At 39.6% G+C, this 23,337-nt stretch overlaps 1 protein-coding gene across 1 annotated transcript in view; it reads left to right on the top strand.

Moving 5' to 3' along the window:
• Positions 1-23,337, top strand: part of LOC130929510 (ephrin type-A receptor 4-A-like) — a 106,883-nt gene that overhangs the window by 14,995 nt on the left and 68,551 nt on the right. The window contains exon 5 of the mRNA XM_057856679.1: positions 6,999-7,353. Coding sequence (XP_057712662.1) covers positions 6,999-7,353 — 355 coding nt within the window. The remainder of the gene's footprint in view (positions 1-6,998; positions 7,354-23,337) is intronic.

The following is a 23,337-nucleotide window of genomic DNA, read 5'->3' as shown; positions in this document are numbered from 1 at the left end:
CTTATCTCCGAGAAAAGCCTCCCACGGCACTTAGCTGGAATGTTTTGATTTGCCGTACAAGCACTTTTATCTCCGACGGACCGCCGTGCAGAAATATTTCTTAGTGCTCGCTAATTACCACTCCCAAAGGGGTTTATGTTTTCATTAGTTTTGACATTATTTGTTAGTAAGCGGGAAGACGGTATTGCAGTACTTATTGAATTGAAAATCAGTTGGTCAGTAGTGACCCTTTCACACATGCCGAAATACCGGGAAAATCGCGGGATTTAAACGGGTAGCCCTTATGTGTGAAACCAATTTCCCTGGTCGACTGACACAGAGATTACGTAGACATTTCACGTATGGTGTTTTAGTATAATGTCCGGGACTTTCCCTGGAAGCGGTGTGCGTGAAAGCAGGCATTAAATACCATGGAGGGCCTATCGTCACTTCCTCTCTCTTCGCAGTAAGACAAAAAGCGGTAAACAAACATTGCAATTATCAACATAGCAAGCATAAATAGCTATATTAGGGTTTGGGTTAGAGCCAAGGAAGAGAGTTCATCGTCCATCTTTAGAAATGTGTGGTTTATTTTGTTGCCGATGTTAGGGTCCGCTACTGCGGAAACAAGGTTGTACTTCAAAGCAGAAAACAACGGAGGGAACGGTTCAAGGGTTTGTTAAATACAAACAAAACTACACGCGATCGCGGAAAAGGGGGAATAACACAGTGGGTCCATGACAGTAGAGCCGAGGAAGAGAGTCCATAGTTCACCTTTTAAATGTGTGGGGTTTTTTGTTGCCGATGTTAGGGTCCGTTACTGAGGAAACAAGGTTGTACTTCAAAGAAGTAAACAACAGAGGGATACATTCAAGGGTTTATTAAATACAAACAAAAGTACACTCGATCCCGGAAAACGGGGAATAACGCAATGCGTCCATGACAGTAGGTCGACGGGGATCAATAATACTAACTTAAGCGGTAGGCAGAAAGCAAGGCAACAAAACAAATACACTCAAATACAAGCACAACATAGGGGATTTCAAAACATGGGCGGCAGAGGTGTCAATTGGTGCCCAGCAAGTTAATATCTCGGCACCCTTTTCTTGGATCACCTGGGCTTGAATATAGTCTTGATGACCTTGAATTGGCTGCAGTTACGGCTCCTTCCGGAACATACAGGGCAAATAAGTATTTAGTCAACCACTAATTGTGCAAGTTCTCCCTCTTGAAAAATTTAGAGAGGCCTATAAATTGTCAACATGGGTGAACCTCAGCCATGAGAGACAGAATGTGGGAAAAAAAACAAGAGAAAATCACATTGTTGGTTTTTAAAGAATTTATTTGCAAATCATGGTGGAAAATAAGTATTTGGTCAATACCAAAGTTCATCTCAATACTTTGTTATTTACCATTTGTTGACAATAATGGAGGCCAAACGTTTTCTGTAACTCTTCACAAGCTTTTCACACACTGTTGCTGGTATTTTGTCCCATTCCTCCATGCAGATCTCCTCTACAGCATTGATGTTTTGGGGCTGTTGTTGGGCAACACGGACTTTCAACTCCCTCCACAGATTTTCTATGCGGTTCAGATCTGGAGACTGGCTAGGCCACTCCAGGACCTTGAAATGCTTCTTACGAATCCACTCCTTTGTTGCCCTGGCTGTGTTTTTGGGATCATTGTCATGCTGAAAGACCCAGCCACGTCTCATCTTCAATGCCCTTGCTGATGGAAGGAGATTTTCACTCAAAATCTCTCGATACATGGCCTCATTCATTCTTTCCTTCACACAGATCAGTCGTCCTGGTCCCTTTGCAGAAAAACAGCCCCAAAGCATAATGTTTCCACCCCCATGCTTTACAGTGGGTATGGTTTTCTTCAGATGCAATTCAGTATTCTTTCTCCTCCAAACACGAGAACCTGTGTTTCTGCTAAAAAGTTCTATTTTGGTTTCATCTGATCATAAAACATTCTCCCGGTCCGCTTCTGGATCATCCAAATGCTCTCTAGCGAAAAGCAGACGGGCCTGGATGTGTACTTTCTTCAGCAGGGGGACACGTCTGGCAGTGCAGGATTTGAATCCCTGGCGGCGTATTTTGTTACTGATAGTAGCCTTTGTTAATGTGGTCTCAGCTCTCTGTAGGTCATTCACTAGATCTACCCATGTGGTTCTGGGAGATTGGAGTGTTACTGACTGAGATTGTGGACATGTGTCTTTTATACCAATAATGAGTTAAAACAGGTGCCATTAATACAGCTAACAAGTGGAGCCTCGTTAGACATCATTAGAAGAAGTTAGACCTCTTTGACAGCCAGAAAGAAATCTTGCTTGTTTGTAGGTGACCAAATAGTTATTTTCCACTCTAATTTGGAAATAAATTCTTTAAAAATCAAACAATGTGATTTTCAGTTTTTTTTTTTTTTTTGTTTTATTTTCTGTCTCTCATGGTTGAGGTTTACCCATGTTGACAATTACAGGCCACTCTAATCTTTTCAAGTAGGAGAACTTACGCAACTGGTGGTTGACTAAATACTTATTTGCCCCACTGTATGTCTATTGTCACGATTACATCAGCAACTAAATTCTAATCAGAATTCTTAAAGCTTTAACAATATTAGCTGGCTCATTTACTGGTTAGGACTTCACAAATCTGAGTGAAGGCCAAAGTATGTGTGTTGGTTTGGTGATGGGGGAATCAACTAATTAGGGCTCAATGATATTGGAAAAAACTGACATTGCAACTTTTTGAGGGTTTGCGATATATTGCAATGTACATTGCGATATCAAAACTACAAGAATTTTTACCAGATGACTTGAATAGCTATGTTTGGGAAGACTGTGGTGGATCACTATGACCATGTATTCATTACACATGTCCCGATCCGATCACATGATTGGAAATCGGGCCGAACGAGCCATTTTGTCAGGGGATCGGAATCGGGTGAAAAGGATTGGGTTTTTAATTTAAGAAATCTATTTATATTTTTCTGCTTCATGCTCGTACGGTCTCTCACCCTCCCTGCTGCTAAGCAGTGCGACCAAACCGTCACCAGTGCAGCTTGCGTTTGGAACTTAAGGTCAATGATGATTGACATGTTTGTACCTTTGATCTGGCCCAAGACACCTTGGTAACTCTACGGTCAAAGGCATAAATGAGTTAATCATCGTTAAGCTTGATAGTCACAGTCTGAAGTGTGCTGTGGTAAATCATTCATTGTGTATAAGTGAGAGGCTGTTCTCCGCAGCAAGAGCATCAAAGCAAAAAAAAAAAAAAAATTCAATATCGGATAAGGGACTCAGAATTAGGTGACTCGGACACAAAACAAAAAGAAACAACAACAAAAAAAACAATCGAAAGTCCTGCGATGAGACTATTGCACATGCACACATTAAGATGGCGATGTTCAAACGATATAATGTGCTGGCCTCTAGCCAATCATGTTTGATTTCAAGTACCGTAGAAAGGGCTTTTCTGAAGTCAAAGGCAATGCTGAGGTGTGAGAGTAGGCGACAAAGAGAAAGACCAAAACTATAGGCGGAGTTTGACTTTTGGGGCAGAGTGGGCATAACATCTTGATGACCCCGAAATGCAGTGTCAGCAATAAAATTAAAGAATATTTATGATAATAAGTTGGAAATGAGCGTTTTTTTGTTTCCCATCATTTGTGAGGGGAATTCTAAATCAGGCTGCTTAGGACAGCTATACTTTTCGCCAAGATCGTCATCCAATGAATATGGTACGCCTGCCGGTGTCGTGCCAATGTACCCCCGTCAAAAATGGTATCCCCTGGGCGGAGCCACTGCGCTGCACTGATTTGCTTGATTTCAGTGTTTTGGTGATGTAGTGATCTACGAGGTTTTAAAACATGGCCCATCCATCAAAAAAAAAGAAAAAAAAAAAAAATTCTGTCGTATAACATAACATACGTACTGAACGTAAAAAACGGCAATGTTTTACTGTTTTACTCGTAGGATGACCTATAACTGTTATTACTGTAATTTAAGTCCTGTTTGGTGTCCAAAATATGTAGCTGTGGTTCTTTTCTGGCTTCAATTAATTGTTTAAGTCAACATAACTCATCACTAATGTGTGTGTGCGCGCTCCCGCAGCCAGAGGATACAATTTTTGATGGGAGTAACTACATTGGCAAGACAACGGTGGTGGCTCTGTTGTACAATTAGCGTCTTTAGTGTAGCAAATTGAAACTCTGCTCACCATATTGATTGTGCTCTCTGGCGTTTCGTAGTCCACATTTTCAATCCTTGTTTCTTGCTCAGTAGTTGTTGTCGCTTTTTAAAAGCTTAGGTTTGAAAAAATTACCGTATTGGCCCGAATATAAGACGTTTTTTTGCATTGAAATAAGACTGAAAAAGTTGGGGTCGTCTTATATTCACGGTCTAGACCTTATACCCATTCACGACGCTAGATGACGCCAGATATCATTGAAGTGAATGCTGAACTTGAGGAGTAATGTTCTGTCATGACCAGTGTTGGGCAAGTTACTTTAAAAAAGTAATTAGTTACATTACTCACTACTTCTTCCAAAAAGTAACTGAGTTAGTAACTGAATTACTCTATAGTAAAAGTAACTAGTTACCAGGGAAAGTAACTATTTCCGTTACTTTAAAAAGAACTTGTTGTATGTCAAAGAATTTGAAATTTTCTGAGCAGTATTCGAGTCACTGGAATAGGGAAGAACACACAGGTAGTTAACTTGTTAGGTGCTTCAGCAGATTTGAATTGCTTACCACAGATGTCGACAAAAGCTTTGCCCCGGGACATAAATTACACATTACATGCAGGTTCTTTCCTTTAATTTCAACAAACTTGAAATAGTGTCTATATCTCCACCTCTTAAATGACAATTTTTCTTCTGAATGCTCTGCCATCCCGACCCTGTGCATCTGTTTTGCGTGTGTGTGTTTGCCGCACGCGCTGTTCCGGTTTGCTTGTGAAATCACCGGCTCTGATTGGCTTACCATGACACATGACTCTAACCCTCAGCCAATCACAATCACTTCCATCACATCTCTCGAGGGGCTGCATTCAAGTAGGCTCGTTTCCCAACAATTCACGTCGCCTTCAAAGCGTCTGCCGTCCTCAAGATGGAAGCAGAATTATTGCTGGCTGACAGTGGGAGATGGGAACGAGGCTAGCATCAGGTGTAGCAAACACAGAAACGTTACCAAACTTTGGAAAGCATTGTCTAATTGAATGAGCAGGGACAAACAGCTTGGAGTCAGAAGTACGTGCGCTATTCTCAAACCTGAACGCACCCCAAGTCTTGGATGACAAATCAACAGAGCAGAGAGTCGACTCGACACGGCTGGTAGTTTCTTCAATTTATTCAGAGTAAGTAACGCACCGCTTTTGACCGTCAGTAATGGTAACGGCGTTGTAACGGCGGAAAAAGTAATTAGTTAGATTACCCCGTTACTGAAAAAATAACGCCGTTACGTAACGGCTTTATTTATAACGGCGTTACTCCCAACACTGGTCATGACAGATCTCAGCTACTCTCAAGTTTAACCAGTTTGCATTATTTTATTGCAATGTTTTTCCTTATTCATATTTGTTTCAAGACTACAGTTACAGTTAGACCTCACTTTGATGGTTAATGCAGTTATTGCAATTTTGTTGTTTATCACAATAGATTGGTTTATATACATTTCAAAAACCAGAAGCCATTCTTTTATGAATGTGATTGCACAGTTACATATTTAAATGTTCAGATATTAACATTTGAATGAGGCAGAATAACATTCTTTTTCTCTCAAATATATTGTTATAATCATTTGTTTAAGATGTACTGAAATTATTTTCTGTATAAAAATTAATTTGGTGTTAAAAAGTCTTTTTTCAAACTTGAGTCTTGAAAAAGACGGGATCGTCTTATAATCAGGGCCGTCTTATATTCGGGCCAATACAGTACGTATATCCATCTTGCCTCTTCGGTCCTCAGGTGGTTTTGGCTAAGCAAACCAAAAAGTCTAAGGTGCTAGTCACATGATCTGTTCGAAAAATAATTTTGACCTATTATAAAAATATCTTTTTTGTTCATTTTATATTCATTTTTGTTCTTTGTTGTATTGCTTTACAACTTTGAATAGGCAATATTTTACCGGAAAACTCTTAACTTTAAAAATCATATATAGGAAAGTCAATTACATGCAATGAAACTTTTCGGCCACCAAACTCCGCATATGACTGAGACCTCACCTGACCAGGGTTACGATCCTGAAAGCATATGATCTGCTCAGAATTGTCATGTCTTAACAAGATTAGGGGGCTCATTTATTGGTTAGGACTTTACAAATCGGAGTAAAGGCCAAGGCATGTGTTTTGTTTTGGTGATGCAGGAATAACCAATCACATTTGATTTTTTTTTCACAGGCGATGCTGAGGGTTGAGAGTGGGCGACAGAAAGAAAGAGTGAGAGGTCAACTTGCCTCTAGAGACAGTATTTTCGGTCACGCCGGCCCAAAGAGTCGGTGTTCAATTCTAGTTGTCAGGTCAAACTTAATTTTGTGCTTGAAGGGTCAAAATGGGGCACGTTGAGGCATGGTGACGAGCGCGAACCTGCCTAGCTGTTCGGCACGACCCATTGAGGTTGTTTTTGGGCATTTTTGGATGAGCATAGTACTGCACGTCGCTCTTGTAACCGCCCGACCCGAGACACACTATTTTTGGCTTTGCTCGATGTAAAATCCTGCTTCTCCAGTGAAATGTAACTTTGTGATTTTAGCCAAAATGTTGCAATTTGAGGCAGATTGACTAGCAAAACTCTCCCAGGGTGTCCTAACTGTATCATTTGCAGCTCACGTGGTAATACAAAAACATCTAAATCAAAATTCACGATGAGATTCTGAAAAGTGTACCGCAACATAGCTTCGGTCTTATGCTCCACTAGCTGTGGTCTATACAGTATTTCTGATGATGTTTGTTTTGACGGTGAAGGCTCAGTTTTAGTGCTCACGGTTCGCCTTCCTTAAACAATATCTGAATTCCTCCTAGGTGGACGTTGGAGACCGAATCATGAAACTCAATACCGAGGTCCGTGACGTAAAGGTGACAAACAGGAAAGGCTTCTACTTGGCCTTTCAGGATGTGGGCGCCTGCATCGCCTTGGTGTCCGTGCGTGTTTTCTACAAAACCTGCCCCCTGACTATTCGGAACCTGGCAACCTTCCCAGACACGGTGACAGGGGCTGACACTTCCTCCTTAGTGGAGGTCAGGGGATCCTGCGTGGACCAATCAGAAGAGAGGGAAGAGCCTAAAATGTACTGCGGTGCAGATGGAGAGTGGCTGGTTCCTATTGGTGGATGTCTTTGTAACCCGGGATACGAAGAAAAGGGAAGTTCATGCAAAGGTAAGCAGCTTGTTTGTTGTTATTATTATGGTCTGACTCATCATAGTGACAGTGATGAGGCTCAAATGGCAAACATGGCACATTAATTCTGCTGTTCTGCCCACACTGTCATTACATTGTAAACTGAAGTGAATGCTACATTGGCCAGTACAAGCTTTTTGATGACTGATAACAGACGTAAACATTACGATGTTGTGTACAAATACATGACTCCTATCTTAAAATCAAATGTTAACTTTACGCTGGTTCATAAACGACATCATAAAAAACAAACAAAACATGTATGTTGCTGGCATGACCAACACATGACCTTGTACATACTGCATGTGTCCATAACACTTGATTTTAACATACAAATGCGATATGTGACATCAATTAAATCACCGACTCTCAGCTCAATCAAGCAGACAATTTCCTGAAAAAGCTTTTTTAATTGTTCATGTCAATTAGTATTTTTACAATGTGTGCCAACGTCATGTCAACACATTTTAATTGGTCTGTAATGGGTCACTTCAGGAGGAATTCCCCGTTAATTTAAAATGTGTCTTGAGCTGAACCAGTTTGTTAAATGGTGTTCCATTTCCTCAACACTACAACTTGTTAAATCTTATTGTGACTCGCCATCTGGACAAAAAGGGTTGGGAGAAGAAAAAAAAAAAAGAAACGCCTTTCTGTCACTTCCAAGTGTGGTCCGAACTTTACAGTAGCAAATATGCAAGCTGTTCACACCTCTCCCTAACATGCTTGAGGTGTGGATGACGTGAAAAGGGATGGCATGGTGGCGAGGAGAACTCCGACTAGTCCTTGGACGATTTTTTTAAATTGCAGAAAATACAAAAAAAAATTAGTTTTTGTTTTTTGTTGTTGTTTTGTTTGCTTCAAAAGAAATCCACAGTACAAAAATATCAGGATCGTGTGAAAAATATGTCATTTCTAGTAAAAAAAAAAAAGTTTCATTGCAGTAATAATAGGACAAAATCCCTTAAAAAGTATAATTTCAGTAAAATATAAAGGTATATTTTAGACATTTTTGTATTTGTACCATTGGCATATTTTTTTCTTGTTGTAAGCAAAAAATTAGTTTGAAAAAAATTATACCAAATTTTTCGGACTGTAAGTCGCAGTTTTTTTCATAGTTTGGCTGGGGATGCGAGTATACTCTGGAGCAGGGCCGGAGTGGGACTCATTTTCGGCCCTGGAATTTCATGCCTCAGACCGGCCCACTCATTTAAAATAATGTCATTATGCATACACGTATTAAGTTCAGTGTTCTCTAAAGCCGTGTACTGTAATTCTGTGTATATAAAATGTGTATAATATGTAATATAAATGTTTATGCATATGTAAAATATGCAGGTCAATTGCATCTAACATTTATCTATCACTTTCAAATGTGTAGTTTGATTGCAATCTAACTTTTGATAAATAAATGAGCCACTATTATCATTTGGGCATAAAATATGACTATATTAGAATTGAAGCTTGCTTGTTCACACTGTTACAACGCCTCACCTGTTTTTTCAACACTGACAGCATCAATGGCAGCAATCCCATCCTCACCACTTCCCCCTGTGTCTGCCACTGACATTAAATTACGTATTAAAGAAATAGTCCATTTTGAACATAACAACAATGCATTCTGATCAATTCAAGTCAGCTTTATGGAACTTTAAAAACGCCATGTAATTGATTATATTAATTCTAATTTTCACTCACTGAACAACATGGCAATACTACCTTCCAGCTCTGCACCTGTGGTGTGTTCATTATGGCTAATGCTTGCTGCTACATGTCCTTGTGAGGTGCTACAAGAAGCCAAAGTTTCCACCATTACATATTGTCGTATCACACGGTGCAAGTTGCATTTTATTCGCCATCTGGCCTTGCCACTTTCGTTGTAATCCTCTGTAGTTTGAGGCAGCGAGGTCGTTGCATGAAAAAAATTAGCTATTTTTGCGCATTTTGCTGATTCTTTCACGAGTGCTTTTCTCTTTTTAATTTTAATTTTTTCAGCGCCACCCTTGCTCTTTTTACCCATCCGAGCACCGAGATAGCTGCTAATTTGGCTCAATACAGACTACAATTAGGGGGCGGAGCTGAATGCTGTAGTTTTCGTCTGCACACGTGAGGATGCGTCTGGGGAAAAAAAAATAAAAAAATAAATATATATAAATATATATATTAGGCCTGAACGATATTGGAAAAAACTATTGCTGCGATTTTTTTGGGGTTTGCGATATATTATATTATATATTATATTGCGATATTAAAAAAAAATGTATATATTTTTTTTTTTTCAAGAAATTTTCACAAGATGACTTAAATAGCTGTTTGGAAAGACTTTAGATGACTCACCATCACCACAGTGTACAGTCATCCCTTGTTTTATGCGGTTAATGGGGACCAGAACCCTTTTTTTTTTTGTGTGTGTGTGTGTGTGTTTTTTTTGTGCCCAATGTATTTATTCAGATTTAGCATTGGAAAGAGATACATATAAGACATGTTTTTTTCTCACTTTTCCCCCCAAAGTGATTTAAAAAATGTATGTAAATAAATGTTTTTTAAGCACTTCAAATGTCATAATTATGATAAGTTTTAAACATAACTGTCCAACCAAATCATTTTTGAACAAAAATTAAGTACTGTAGCAGATAAATGCTTGGCTTTATTAAATGCTTCTGTTTAGCTGTGACCGTTGAAGTGACATGTAGAAATTTCAAACTCCTCATGATCACTTCTGGCATTTAAATGTCTCCAACGTCCCTACAGTACACACATTCATTCCAGCGGGGCTTCCTTACAACTGTTTAACAAGTTAAACGATGATTGACAGACGCCCGTGTTAAGTCTGCTTCTTTGGCCAGATCAAAGCCATCGTTATGCCGCAGTGACTGAGAGGATCAAAAGGCTGGGAGAGGGAGGGTAGGAGGCTGTGTGCAGACCAGAAAATGAGGCGTATGTGGATCAAAAAAAAGAAAAACTATCGCACGTGCTTGCGATGGGACTATCGCGCACACGCACATCGCGATGGCGATGTTTAAACGATATATCGTTCAGGCTTAATATATATATATATATATATATATATTTTTTTTTTGTTTGTTTTTGTTTTTAATTAATTTATTTAATATTTTAAGACGGCCCACAGGGACAGCGGTAACAGAATGTAAGTTATACTCACTAACACTGTCATAAATAAATACCAAACATAAAATTATAACAGTGTAATTTTTTTTTTTTATAAAACCCGGAGCGGCTCATCTGGCCGGCCGGCCCACCGGGAATCGTCCAGAAGCTCCCGATTAGTCACTCCGGGCCTGCTCTGGAGCGATTTATGTGTAAAATTATGAACACATTATTATATCACTTCACATGTTATTTTGGTGTTTTTGGAGTGACACTGATGGTTTGCTAAACTTGTTAGCATGTCCTTTATGCTGTAGTTATCTGAATCACTCCCATCTATTTTCACCAGAGCAAGGCCCGTCGCTCCCGGCCATTTTTATGGATTTTGACTGATTTTGCAAGGCCCACAGAAAATTCTGTTCTATTGCTATATAAGCATGGAACCCACCAAAAGAAAGATTAGACTCTCTTCTTTCAGCAGAAAAAAAAGTAAGTTCATATCTTGTTCCCTTCTTTAGAAATCAGTATTAGAAAATAGCTTAGTTTGAGCAATTTTCCAATTTCTGATGAAAAAACAGAGAAAATGAGCTTTTTGTAAACGCATACATTTCAAACATAACTTTGATTTTAACAAAGCTATTTTTTGCATTAGTTACATCCCAAACATCTCAATGTTTTCCTTTCACAAAATACCATGAACAACCAGACAAATAGAGCTTTTGATAGCAAAGTAACAATTCATTTATACATGACTACTGAGAGATGACGATTTGTCACTGAGATGACGCCGTTGTCACCACGTCAGCCGTGTTAACTTTTCCCTCATTGTTGTCTGTCTCACAAAGATGGATTATTTTTGCGTCTCTGCGGGGTCTGCTCGGCGGACCGCTGCACTGGGGGTCCCACTCGTTTTGCTCGGTCGTCCAGCGCCTGGCCTCCCAGACGTCCTCTCGGTTGTTTTGTTCGGTAGGTGCGCCACCTGGCATCCTGTCGCCAGCGCTCTGACCGTGCTGCCCGGCCGTTTATTGCTGTTGAATCGGGTTGCGGATCTTACAAAATGCGCTACTGCCCTCCCGTGGCCAGTTTTATTGCTTTAAAATGGGTTTGGAGCCTTGTTTTTTGTTTGTCAGATAGATCGCAAGCTATAGATGCTTCTTGTAAAAAAAGGAAAAAAAAAAAAAACGCAAATACGGTTTTGGCACAATGTAGCATTAAAAAATAGAACGTTTCTGGGAGCAAATTAATAGCTATGTTACGTTAACATACCAGCCACGTTTGCATTTCGTTGTTCATGCATCATGAAACATTATCATACTGTACAATTATTCATGTTGTTTTCTATTGTATTTTTATTTTAATTTGCCTTTCAAGATGACATATCTGTTCTATGTGTTGGATTTTATCAAGTAAATTTCGCCCCAAAATGCGACTTATACTCCGGTGCGACTTATAGTCCAAAAAATACGGTATACTTGTTTTTGAATTGTCATTTTTTTTATCCAGTGCATGACAGTGTTGTTTTCGTCAACGATAACGATAATGAAAATATTACGTCAACGAACACTTTTTTTCATGACGGTGACGAGACGATAAGCTAAAAACCTGTTTTGGGAGATTGAAACATAATGAAATAAATGCCAGTTTTCATCTGACGAGACGAGAACGAGACACAATGCGCAATAGTTTCCGTCACACGTTAAGAAAGTGTGACATATTCATGTGTAGTTAGCCTGCATCGTAGCAGCATTTGGTTGTGTCACTCATGTGACGTACTGCGTCCCCCTGCCCCCGACTCACCAGTGTGTCGCCTCCAGTCTCCATGTAGGCTTGCACACATGGTAAGATTTGTTTTCTTATCTTGGCAAGAGTCAATATGCAATGTTGCTTTAGCCTTTAAGGTCTGTGCTAAGTGATCATCATTCACTAAATGTAACTCGTAGCGTTAGCATAGCATTTGTGTTAGCATAATGCCAATGCTAACGGCGAGTGTCCCCTAAAATCTCGGACAAGATTTCTTTTACATACAATTCGTGACGTCCAGGTGGGTGTTATGCATTGAAAATAATTACTGTTTTCCTGATGAATGTGTATAACTACCAAGTTGCCGTTGTTCTTGTAGATGTTACAATATGTCGTCTGTCAATCGAAATAGTTGGAAACCTTTATATATTTATCTATTTATTTATTCATTTTTGGGAGTAAAAATAAAATACAAAATCTATAATATAACAATATGTAATAAAATAATAATACTAATAATATAAAAATACTAGACAAAATAAGTCTTGAGTTTTCGTCAACAAAAACTAGACGAAGACAAGCATTTTGAGATGACTAAAATATGACGAAGACTAATAAGTATTATCATCCAAAAGACTAAGATGAAAATTTAAAGGGCTGCCAAAAACAAAACTGATTCCCACCATATCTTTTTTCAAATTTCACTTTTTATAACCCTTTTCAGGGCCAGTGACTATTTTTAGTAATAAAAATAAATAGCGTCATATTTTGGGTCATGTAAGCTGTCATTCATTTTACATGTTCTTTTAATGAAAAAGAAAAGAAAATCATTAATTTAAAAATGCAAATATGCTGACTGCTTTAAATCATACGTCACTTCCCCCGTAACCCATTCATTATAAAGACTGAAGTCGATGCGAACGCTTTCGCGCGAATTCTGCAAGCGTGGCAGAGCAACAAAAGAGACAAAAAGTTTTGTCTGAGGAGGAGAAAAGGCAGACTACCAAGATATACAGAATAAACGTTGGCTTTCACTCGCTGGCGTACCACCCTACCGCCCCAACCTAACTATCAGCGCTGACGAGTTGGGGTGGTGAGGGTAGTTAGCCACACCCCACAAGGTTGATAACCGTTATATGCTATTGTTTAGCCACAAAAGGATTCATTACCTTATTACTATTCATCCTTCACGCGACTGCTGGAAGCAGAAATGTTGTTTAATCCATCTACAGGTGACCGGGAGATCGATTTTTGATTGATTGATGATTTTACGGTACTGTACTGTAGAGGTGCGAATCTTTGGGCATCTAATAATTCGATCACGATTTAGAAGTTCCGATTCGATTATAAATTGATTATTGACCCCCCTCCCCTTTAATGTTTTGTACATTAGTTCCAAAATTGTTCAAAAATCCTCTCAGGCTAAACCAAACTAATATTTCAGTATCAAGTAAACAGTTAAAAACAGTAAATAAAATTTCAAGTCCCCATTCTGTATCAGCAGCTTTAAACTACATTCAATTAATTTAATGTTGTTAAAATTGCTATCGTTATTCCATAATTTCCCTTCTGTCTACTTTCGACATGTCAAAGTTTTAAAACTGTTTCATCATTTAAAGATAGATTCAAGTCAAGATTTGGCCAATCTAGGAGTATTTTAGATAAAAAGTTAATTAGGTTCGCTCCAACAGAGCCTTCTAGAGAAGTCTACTGCTTTAAAATGGCGGCTGTTTACTAATGGTTAGTTAATGGCAAGTCTGTTATTTCACATCTAGTTCTCTATACAGATGCTAACGCCGTCATCGTCTTTCATTTCGCATCTAGTTCTTCATATATGTGATATCTACCGTAGCCGTATGTGGCCATATGTTTGTAGCAACTAGCAAGTGGACGTTGTTTGAGCAGCTGTCGGCCACAGTCAGGTATTATTGTTTTTTTTATCCAGCGGCATGAGTTGAACATGATATTTACTCTTGGTCCGTTCCTCATTGCGTCCCGAAGACCGCGCCGACTTTGCTTTAGTTCTGCTTTACCTGGTATAATTCAATAATCGGAATTTGGATGTTTGAGAATCGCTCTCGAATCTTCCACGGCCGAATCGCGAATAATCTAAGAATCGGAAATTTTGCACGCCTCTACTGTACATGTGTGCGCTTGTCCTCATGGAAAACGCAGTCTTCCTTTAGGCAAAACACTACCGCTTTTGTCCACCGCCGTGGCTAAAACCGACCAAAACTGAAAAGTTACCAAGTGTTGCTTTATTAGAATTTAACTCATTGCCTTCCATTGATCGCATTAGAAGTCCAATTCATTTACACTGGGAGGACTGACTTTGAATGCTCATCTTTCAATGCCAATTAAGGTGCTAGACTTTAAATTCATTTTAACTGTAAGGGGCGAATGAACGAACGGTTATCCCCTCCACCCCCAGTAAAAATGAATTGGACGTCTAGCTTCGTCAATGGCTGCCATTGAATTCAAAGAATGCCCTATGGAAAAAAAAAAATGGGGAAAAAAATCGTAAATCAACTTTGCATGCAAGCATGAGACAAAAGTGGACGGGATTCCTCCCCCTATTCCCTCCCACACAGATGGACAGACACAGGTCCGGGAGACACGAGGGAGCCTCCATTTTTATTTATGGAGCTTATCCCAGAAGGCTAATTGTATAACAAACAGAGCCATAATTCAGAGTTGAAAAGAAGAGCGAAAGCGTAAGAGCAAAAACAAGAGAATTGCAGTCGCTGCCAGTTGGCAAAACACGAACTGGAAACTTGCATGTTTTTTTCCTCCTCTCAACAAGATGAGCAGTAGCCAAATTTCTGTGTGACAAATGTTCTTAAAGACCTTCACCCCGCTTAGCCTGTGTGAAAGGAGGAAGGAGGTTTGCAGGGTGGACCATGAGGTCTGAAAGATGTTTCTCCTAGACAAGATTTAGGAGAGCCCCTTGACTCTGATGAACCTGGAGCAGATGTGAAGTGCCATCTATCTGTCGGCCCTTCCTGCCTTTGCTGTCAGCTCGTTGGCCGGCCTCAGCTCGCCCCGCTGGAAATCCATCAAAGTGTGCGTGAATAGCAAACGACCCCGCAGCGTGGGCCTGCCACCTTCTCCCATTTTAAGTTTGCAGTGGTGCGCGGAGGGAATGAGGGGAGGGAACGACGAGAGGAGATTTAGACCTTCTTTCTTCCCACACGCCGTCAAGGTCAAAAGGTTTCTGGGTATTTTTACGCTCGAGCCTGCGTTTTGTCAGTGGGAAAAAGACACCTGCTACTTCAAGTGTACTTCTAATGGAGCGTGTTGTTGGACACATCCTCCGCGAATTCTTTCACTGCAAGGAGCTTTGTCTGAAGAAACTGAGCTGGAGTGATGAGTGGTTTGTTTTGTGGTTTTCTCCTTTTATGTAATTCACTTTTTAGCTTTTTAAAGTGTTGCTTTGACATTTTGGTGATCTTTCTTTTTCGAAAATGCTAAGTGTTGAAAAAAGTGGAAGACATCACATAGGTAATAGCTCTCATTAGTTCACAAAAATATATTTTCACAATGGAACACTGGTAATGGACCCCAACTGAATAAAAAAAAAACACTAAAAAATGTAATATATATCTATTAGGGCTGCAGCTATCGATTATTTAAGTAATCGATTATTCTATCAATTAGTTAGTTCGAATAATTGAGTAATCGCATTAGGAAATTTTGATGCGTTGCAGAATAAATTTTAGCAGATGTAAAACAAAGGCTTGCTAAGATCGCACTTTCAAAAGAGCACTGAATGCAAATACAAAATAAAATAAGAATTTGGAGAATTGCACTTTCATTTCACAAGAGCAATAATTAATATACCTGAGCTTAGCCTCAAACAGTTTTAAAAAAAATAAATAAATGAGGATCGAAATCCAATATAAGAAAAATTGGCCAACTTGCATAGGAATGTCCGCTAGCTTAAATGCTATAAAATGCAACTTTAAAAAAAAAAAAAAAAAAAAAATATGCAAACCTCTTAACAAATCGTTCAAACACATAATCCCACATAAAATTGCTAAATTTACCTCTAAACTAAATTACGAATGCATAAACAATCATATTAGATCAAACAAAAACTTACAACCCTTTGTTGGTCTTAACAGGGAGCAGCTGGATCCAGCCATGTTCGATAAGTTATGTCATTTCACCGTTGCCATTAGAGGGCAGTTTGTTCATCTAAATGAATAAAACTAAATGCAAACACATTCAAAACAAACCATTACAACACCACCAATTAAATGAATCATCGAAGCAGCTAAGCTTTTTTTCTAATCAAATTACTCGTGTTAATCAAATAATTGTTGCAGCTCTAACAGTTACAGTACAGGCCAAATGTTTGGACACACCTCATTCAATGCAACACACATATGATCCCAACCCCATTGATATAGCAATAAATTCCACTAATTAACGCTGAAACCGCATATCTGTCAAAAAACATTTTAGGTGACTTCCTCTTGAAGCTCATCAAGAGAATGGCAGGAGTGTGGAAAAAAGTAATCAGAGCAAAGGGTGGCTACTTTGCTATGTTTTTCTAAGTACATAATATCACACGTGTTCATTAATAGTTTTATTACCTTCCGTGAGCGTGTACAATTTAAATGTAAATAGTCGTGAAAAGTAAGAAAATGCACAGATGAGAAGGTGCCTCCAAACTTTTAGCCTGTACTATATACAGTATCAGAGGTGGGTAGTAACGCGTTACTTGAGTAACTTTTTAAGAAAAATGTACTTCTTAGAGTAGTTTTACCACACAATAGTTTTTACTTTTACTTGAGTAGATTTGTGAAGAAACACTATTCTTACTATACTACTCTGGGCTACAATTGAGTCGTTACACGTTTGATCTTTAGTCTACATATTGACTTTATTTTTGCCCTTGATGCCGTTAGCGGCCGTCTCAGTTTTACCAATCAGACGTCGCAACCCACAACTCCATTACACCAATCAGAGGCAAATGTTTTTTCTCCTCTAAAGGACACACGTGCTTCAGTTTTTTTCTAGTCTAAATTCAATAATTTTTGTGTCGTCTTTTTGGCTTAATATGGTCATGTAATAGGTTATAGCACTGTACATTACAATAATAACATTTCATATAGAGGAAGTTATGCTGAGAAAAAAAATATACCAATTTTTAAAAATCGGACAATGTAAGCAGTACTCACAATGTTACTCATTATTTGAGTATTCTCTTGAACAAATACTTTTTTACTTGGAAGAGTACTTTTACTTGCGTAATATTATTTAGAAGTAACGCTACTCTTACTTGAGTCAAATTTTTGGCTACTCTACCCACCTCTGTACAATATACATGCACACATATATACAATTGAAGTGTTTCTCATCGAATTCATACGTCACATGTTCACTTCACACACAATGGGTTTTCGGTATCCATCTTCCAACAGTAAAATCTCGCGGGATGAGAAAAAAAAACAGAGAAGCATTTTGAGAGAGCATAACAAGGCTCCAAACTGACATTTCTTACTAGGACCACAGTGGCCCAACACTTAAAATTTTAGAGGTGCACACTGTAACTCAACATGCAAAGTTTTCCTCTGTTTTTCACTGTGTAACCCAGGGGTCGGCAACCTTAGATACTCAAAGAGCCATTTTGACCATCTCCCCCCCAAAATAAAAATACCAGGAGCCACAATAGCCCTATGACATGTAACATTTTTTTTTAGTTTATCTATAGTTTTCTTATAGTCTGCACTATCATATTTGAATTTAGAATTAGGTTTGAGAAATGTACAATCCATTTGAAATTCAAATAAAAAACTCTGTAACTCATTGGTTGCCGTTGACTGTGATCACTGTCCAATCTCCTTGAAATGGATTCAACGTCTACTAATGATAAACTCATTTCAATTCATAGCAGAAGCATGAAGACTTTTCACGTCCAATCCATTTGATTTTCTTTGATTTAGGCAATATTTTTCTAAGCAAAGTGAACAGTAGTGGTGCTGAGATTGACTCCTGGGGAGTGCCAGAGTTCATAACCCATTCCCAGTTAAAATAGACTGGACGTCTACTAGTGATGAATTCATTAAAATTCACAGCGGAAGGATGATTGGGCGTCTAACATTGTAAATGACACTGAAAAAGTTCATTGCCATAGTCACGAAGAGCCACTGCAAAAGAGTAAAAGAACCATGTGCGGCTCTGGAGCCACATGTTGCGGACCCTGGTTTAACTGATAAATACTTTAATTAAAAATGCATAAAACTCCAAACGTATGAATCTATATTTTATTATCTATCAGTTTTGACATTAACCAGTATACTGCTTTACAATTAGGTTAACATGGGAATTTTGTTCTATTTCAGTCCCTGTCACTACAACCAATCAGCATTTACTGACCAACAAATCACCTGCGAGGACACTGGCCAACCTGGAAATTGACATGCCACAGCATATCATTTGAGCAGTGTGCGGCCAGCACATACAGTGGGGCAAATAAGTATTTAGTCAACCACTAATTGTGCAAGTTCTCCCACTTGAAAATATTAGAGAGGCCTGTAATTGTCAACATGGGTAAACCTCAACCATGATAGACAGAATGTGGGAAAAAAACAAAAACAGAAAATCACATTGTTTGATTTTTAAATAATTTATTTGCAAATCATGGTGGAAAATAAGCATTTGGTCTATACCAAAAGTTCATCTCAATACTTTGTTATGTACCCTTTGTTGGCAATAACGGAGGACAAACGTTTTATGTAACTCTTCACAAGCTTTTCACACACTGTTGCTGGTATTTTGGCCCATTCCTCCATGCAGATGTCTTCTAGAGCAGTGATGTTTTGGGGCTGTCGTTGGGCAACACGGACTTTCAACTCCCTCTTCACACCGTGGCATCAAAATGATAACAAGAACGGGGAGCAAAAATCCCAGAACCACACGGGGGGACCTAGGGAATGACCTACAGCGAGCTGGGACCACAGTAACAAACGCTACTATCAGTAACACAATTTGCCGCCAGGGACTCCTGCACTGCCAGACGTTTCCCCCTGCTGAAGAAAGCACACGTCCAGGCCCGTCTGCGGTTTGCTAGAGAGCATTCGGATGATCCAGAAGAGGACTGGGAGAATGTGTTATGGTCGGATGAAACCAAAATAGAACTTTTTGGTAGAAACACAGGTTCTCTTGTTTGGAGGAAAAAGAATACTAAGAAAAGAATACGAGGTCTAACCAGGTCTAACGAGGCTCCACTCGTTACCTGTATTAATGGCACCTGTTTTAAATCATTATCGGTATAAAAGACACCTGTCCACAACCTCAGTTAGTCACACTCCAAACTCCACTATGGCAAAGACCAAAGAGTTGTCAAAGGACACCAGAGACAAAATTGTAGACCTGCACCAGGCTGGGAAGACTGAATCTGCAATAGGTAAAACGCTTGGTGTAAAGAAATCAACTGTGGGAGCAATTATTAGAAAATGGAAGACATACGATACTACTGATAATCTCCCTCTATCTGGGGCTCCGTGCAAGATCTCACCCTGTGACGTCAAAATGATAACAAGAACGGTGAGTAAAAATCCCAGAACCACACGGGGGACCTGGTGAATGACCTACAGAGAGCTGGGACAACAGTAACAAAGGCTACTATCAGTAACACAATGCGCCGCCAGGGACTCAAATCCTGCACTGCCAGACGTGTCCCCCTGCTAAAGAAAGTACACGTCCAGGTCCGTCTGCGGTTCGCTAGAGCAGGGGTCGCCAACCTTTTTTGCACCACGGACCGGTGTGATTTGGGTCTTTTTTTCCACGGACCGGTGTCCTGTCAAATTTTGCACCCTTATAAAATATTGCTCCCAAAGCTTTTGTGGCGGTGAAAAAAGCCCTCTTTTATATTCATTTGGACTCTCAATGTTATCCAATAGTGCTAAAAAACTATTTACATCATAAACATACATGTGCAACACGGAAATGGCGTAAATTAATGCTTAACGACACGGCGAAGTCGTTGAGTGAGAGGGCAACGTGCAGTTGTTGTGTGCACCTAACATGGCAAATGTAAGTTAATATTCCTTTCTTTAAAGAAAGTTTGTAGTGTGTACTTTGGAATCGCTGCATTCGCGGTCGTTTTTCACGTTACGCGCATGCCAACTTTGTCAGAACACCGGCAATGTGCGGCAGAAAAATACAGCAAATATAAAATAGCATTTGTTTTTAGCCCCGTCATGTTAAGTGCAGGGAAAAAATACAACTCACCCGTTGAATCAGTGGGAGGCCTGAGTTTGTTTCGTTGAGACGAGATGGTCCCGACTCGAGATGGGAGAGTGAGAGAAGCTAGCATCACAAATACACGATGTTGGAAATTGTAGCACCGTTTTCAGCGCGCTCCTAGCGATGTCAGGATATTCCGAAATGACTTTAATCCAGAACTTCGGTAGAGTTGTTGTCTCAAATGTACGTTTAGGGTCGCCGTGATTTGCGATCTCTACAAGCTGATATTCCTGTACCACAGACATGCTCGAATCACTCTGTTTATTCACATACGGGTCACGAATTCACTCCTTCACAGTTCGTGGGTCTTTAGTGTTTGGGAAGTAGCATAAATTTTGTTTTCTTCGAGGTTGTAGGCACATCTTCTGGCTCGTCAGGTTCCCTTTTCCCCGTAAAAAGTCTGTCCAAAGACGTCTGTTATTCAGTCATTCTAGTGTGGGGGCTAATTATTTCCGGGAAGAAATGTGACTGGCGATGACCTGCGATATTATCGAGTCCAAGCGCGCATAGATATACAAAACGAGATTTAGTGCTAACAGCCCAATCAATGCATTTCTATGACGACCTCCTATCCTGTAGTTGTAGTTGTAGTCTAGAGTAGACAGGGATATTGGTGTGTTAAGCGGCACAGGCCAAAGTCAATTGGCCAGAATGCAGTCGTTAATAAATTATTTATTATTTCTGTGCGGCCCGGTACCAAATGCGGACCGGTACCGGTCCGCGGCCCGGTCGTTGGGGACCCCTGCTCTAGAGATCATTTGGATGATCCAGAAAAGGACTGGGAGAATGTGTTAGGGTCAGATGAAACATAAATAGAACTTTTTGGTAGAAACGCAGGTTCTCGTGTTTGGAGGAGAAAGAATACTGAATTGCATCCGAAGAACACCATACCAACTGTGAAGCATGGGGGTGGAAACATCATGCTTTGGGGCTGTTTTTCTGCAAAGGGACCAGGACGACTGATCTGTGTAAAGGAAAGACTGAATCGGGCCATGTATCGAGAGATTTTGAGTGAAAATCACCTTCCTTCAGCAAGGGAATTAATAATGTGTGAAGATGAGACGTGGCTGGGTCTTTCAGCATGACAATGATCCCAAACACACAGCCAGGGCAACAAAGGAGTGGCTTCGTAAGAAGCATTTCAAGGTCCTGGAGTGGCCTAGCCAGTCTCCAGATCTCAACCCCATAGAAAATTTGTGGAGGGAGTTGAAAGTGTAGTTAACAGTTTGGTTAACAGGGAATTAACAATGTGTGAAAAGCTTGTGAAGAGTTACAGAAAATGTTTGGCCTCCGTTATTGCCAACAAAGGATACATAACAAAATATAGCCAGTCTCCAGGTCTGAACCCCATAGAAAATCTGCGGAGGGAGTTGAAAGTCCGTGTTGCCCAACGACAGCCCCAAAACATCAGTGCTCTAGAGGAGATCTGCATGGAGGAATGGGCCAAAATATCAGCAACAGTGTGTGAAAAACTTGTGAAGAGTTACAGAAAACGTTTGGCCTCCGTTATTGCCAACAAAGGGTACATAACAAAGTATTGAGATGAACTTTTGGTATTGACCAAATACTTATTTTCCACCATGATTTTCAAATGAATTATTTAAAAATCAAACAATGTGATTTTCTGTTTTTTTTCCACATTCTGTCTCTCATGGTTGAGGTTTAACCACGTTGACAATTACAGGCCTCTCTAATATTTTCAAGTGGGAGAACTTGCACAATTAGTGGTTGACTAAATACTTATTTGCCCCACTGTACTTTATGATACGTCTCGGCATGTTTTCTGGGACATAAACTAAAAAGCAGCACTACGGGAAGTTGTTAAAGCTCAGAAATCAGAAAAACTGGAAAATTTAAAATACCCTCAAGATTCATAGCTAATCAGAGATGAGCGATGACGCACTGGCAGAGGGCACATCGCGCCCATGTGTTGGATTTCAGCTCAACGACGATTACTTTCGTATTTCGCCATTGTTCATCGCCTCCTGAGTCGGCTTCCTTTGAAACAGTGCCATCGAGTTTGTTGGAAAGACAATAGTCACTTATTGTCCTTTTCACCATTGTTTGCAAGTGCTGTCAAGTTTTCGCGCTAACCTAATTATAACCCGCTCCAAAGAGTCCACACCTCGCCTGCCTCCACCTTTTTCTTCCGTTGTATTTTCCCTTGGCAAAAAAGCTCGTTATATTACCGCCAACTAGTGGATTAAACCATGAAGAAAAAAAACCCTGCAATGTTACTGGTCGCGTATGTGCGAGTAGATGAAAAATACTCACACTGGCTCTAATTTTAGTCGCAAAATGCGACCATTTGGCCGCAGTCTGGAGCCCTGCATATTTCTGCCTAAGCAGCCAAAGTCGAAGCATCGTCATATCCTCCTCATTTCGCTCCTTGATAATTTCTCTTGTCATCATATCACCTAACCTGCAGATTTGAGTTGAATGAATAAATGAATCTCTTATCAAATTCTCACAAAATTCATTTTTTGAACCCTTTGACCCAAATGTAATCACCTTTTCAGTTTCATATCCTATACTAGTATACCTCCTTCATGTTTGATAATAATCTCTTTATTCATTCTGGACTTGAGCACTAACTTTATAACAGGCATCTGTGACCTATGATTGCATTACCCCAACATTTAATCGTCTTACATTTCATATTACAAACATATCCTGCACGTTTGATACCTTGTACATTGCTGGCCAAAATTATTGGCACCTCTGCAATTCTGTCAGATAATGCTCAATTTCTCCCAGAAAATGATTGCAGTTATAAATGCTTTGGTAGTAATATCTTCATATATTTTTCTTGCAATGAAAAAACACAAAAGAGAATGGGGGGAAAAAAATCATTATCATTTT

The sequence above is a fragment of the Corythoichthys intestinalis genome, chromosome 14 (genome assembly GCF_030265065.1).
Source record: "Corythoichthys intestinalis isolate RoL2023-P3 chromosome 14, ASM3026506v1, whole genome shotgun sequence".
Taxonomy (NCBI): domain Eukaryota; kingdom Metazoa; phylum Chordata; class Actinopteri; order Syngnathiformes; family Syngnathidae; genus Corythoichthys; species Corythoichthys intestinalis.
Note: the sequence above shows the minus strand (reverse complement) of the source record. Positions and strands in the feature narration are given on the sequence as shown.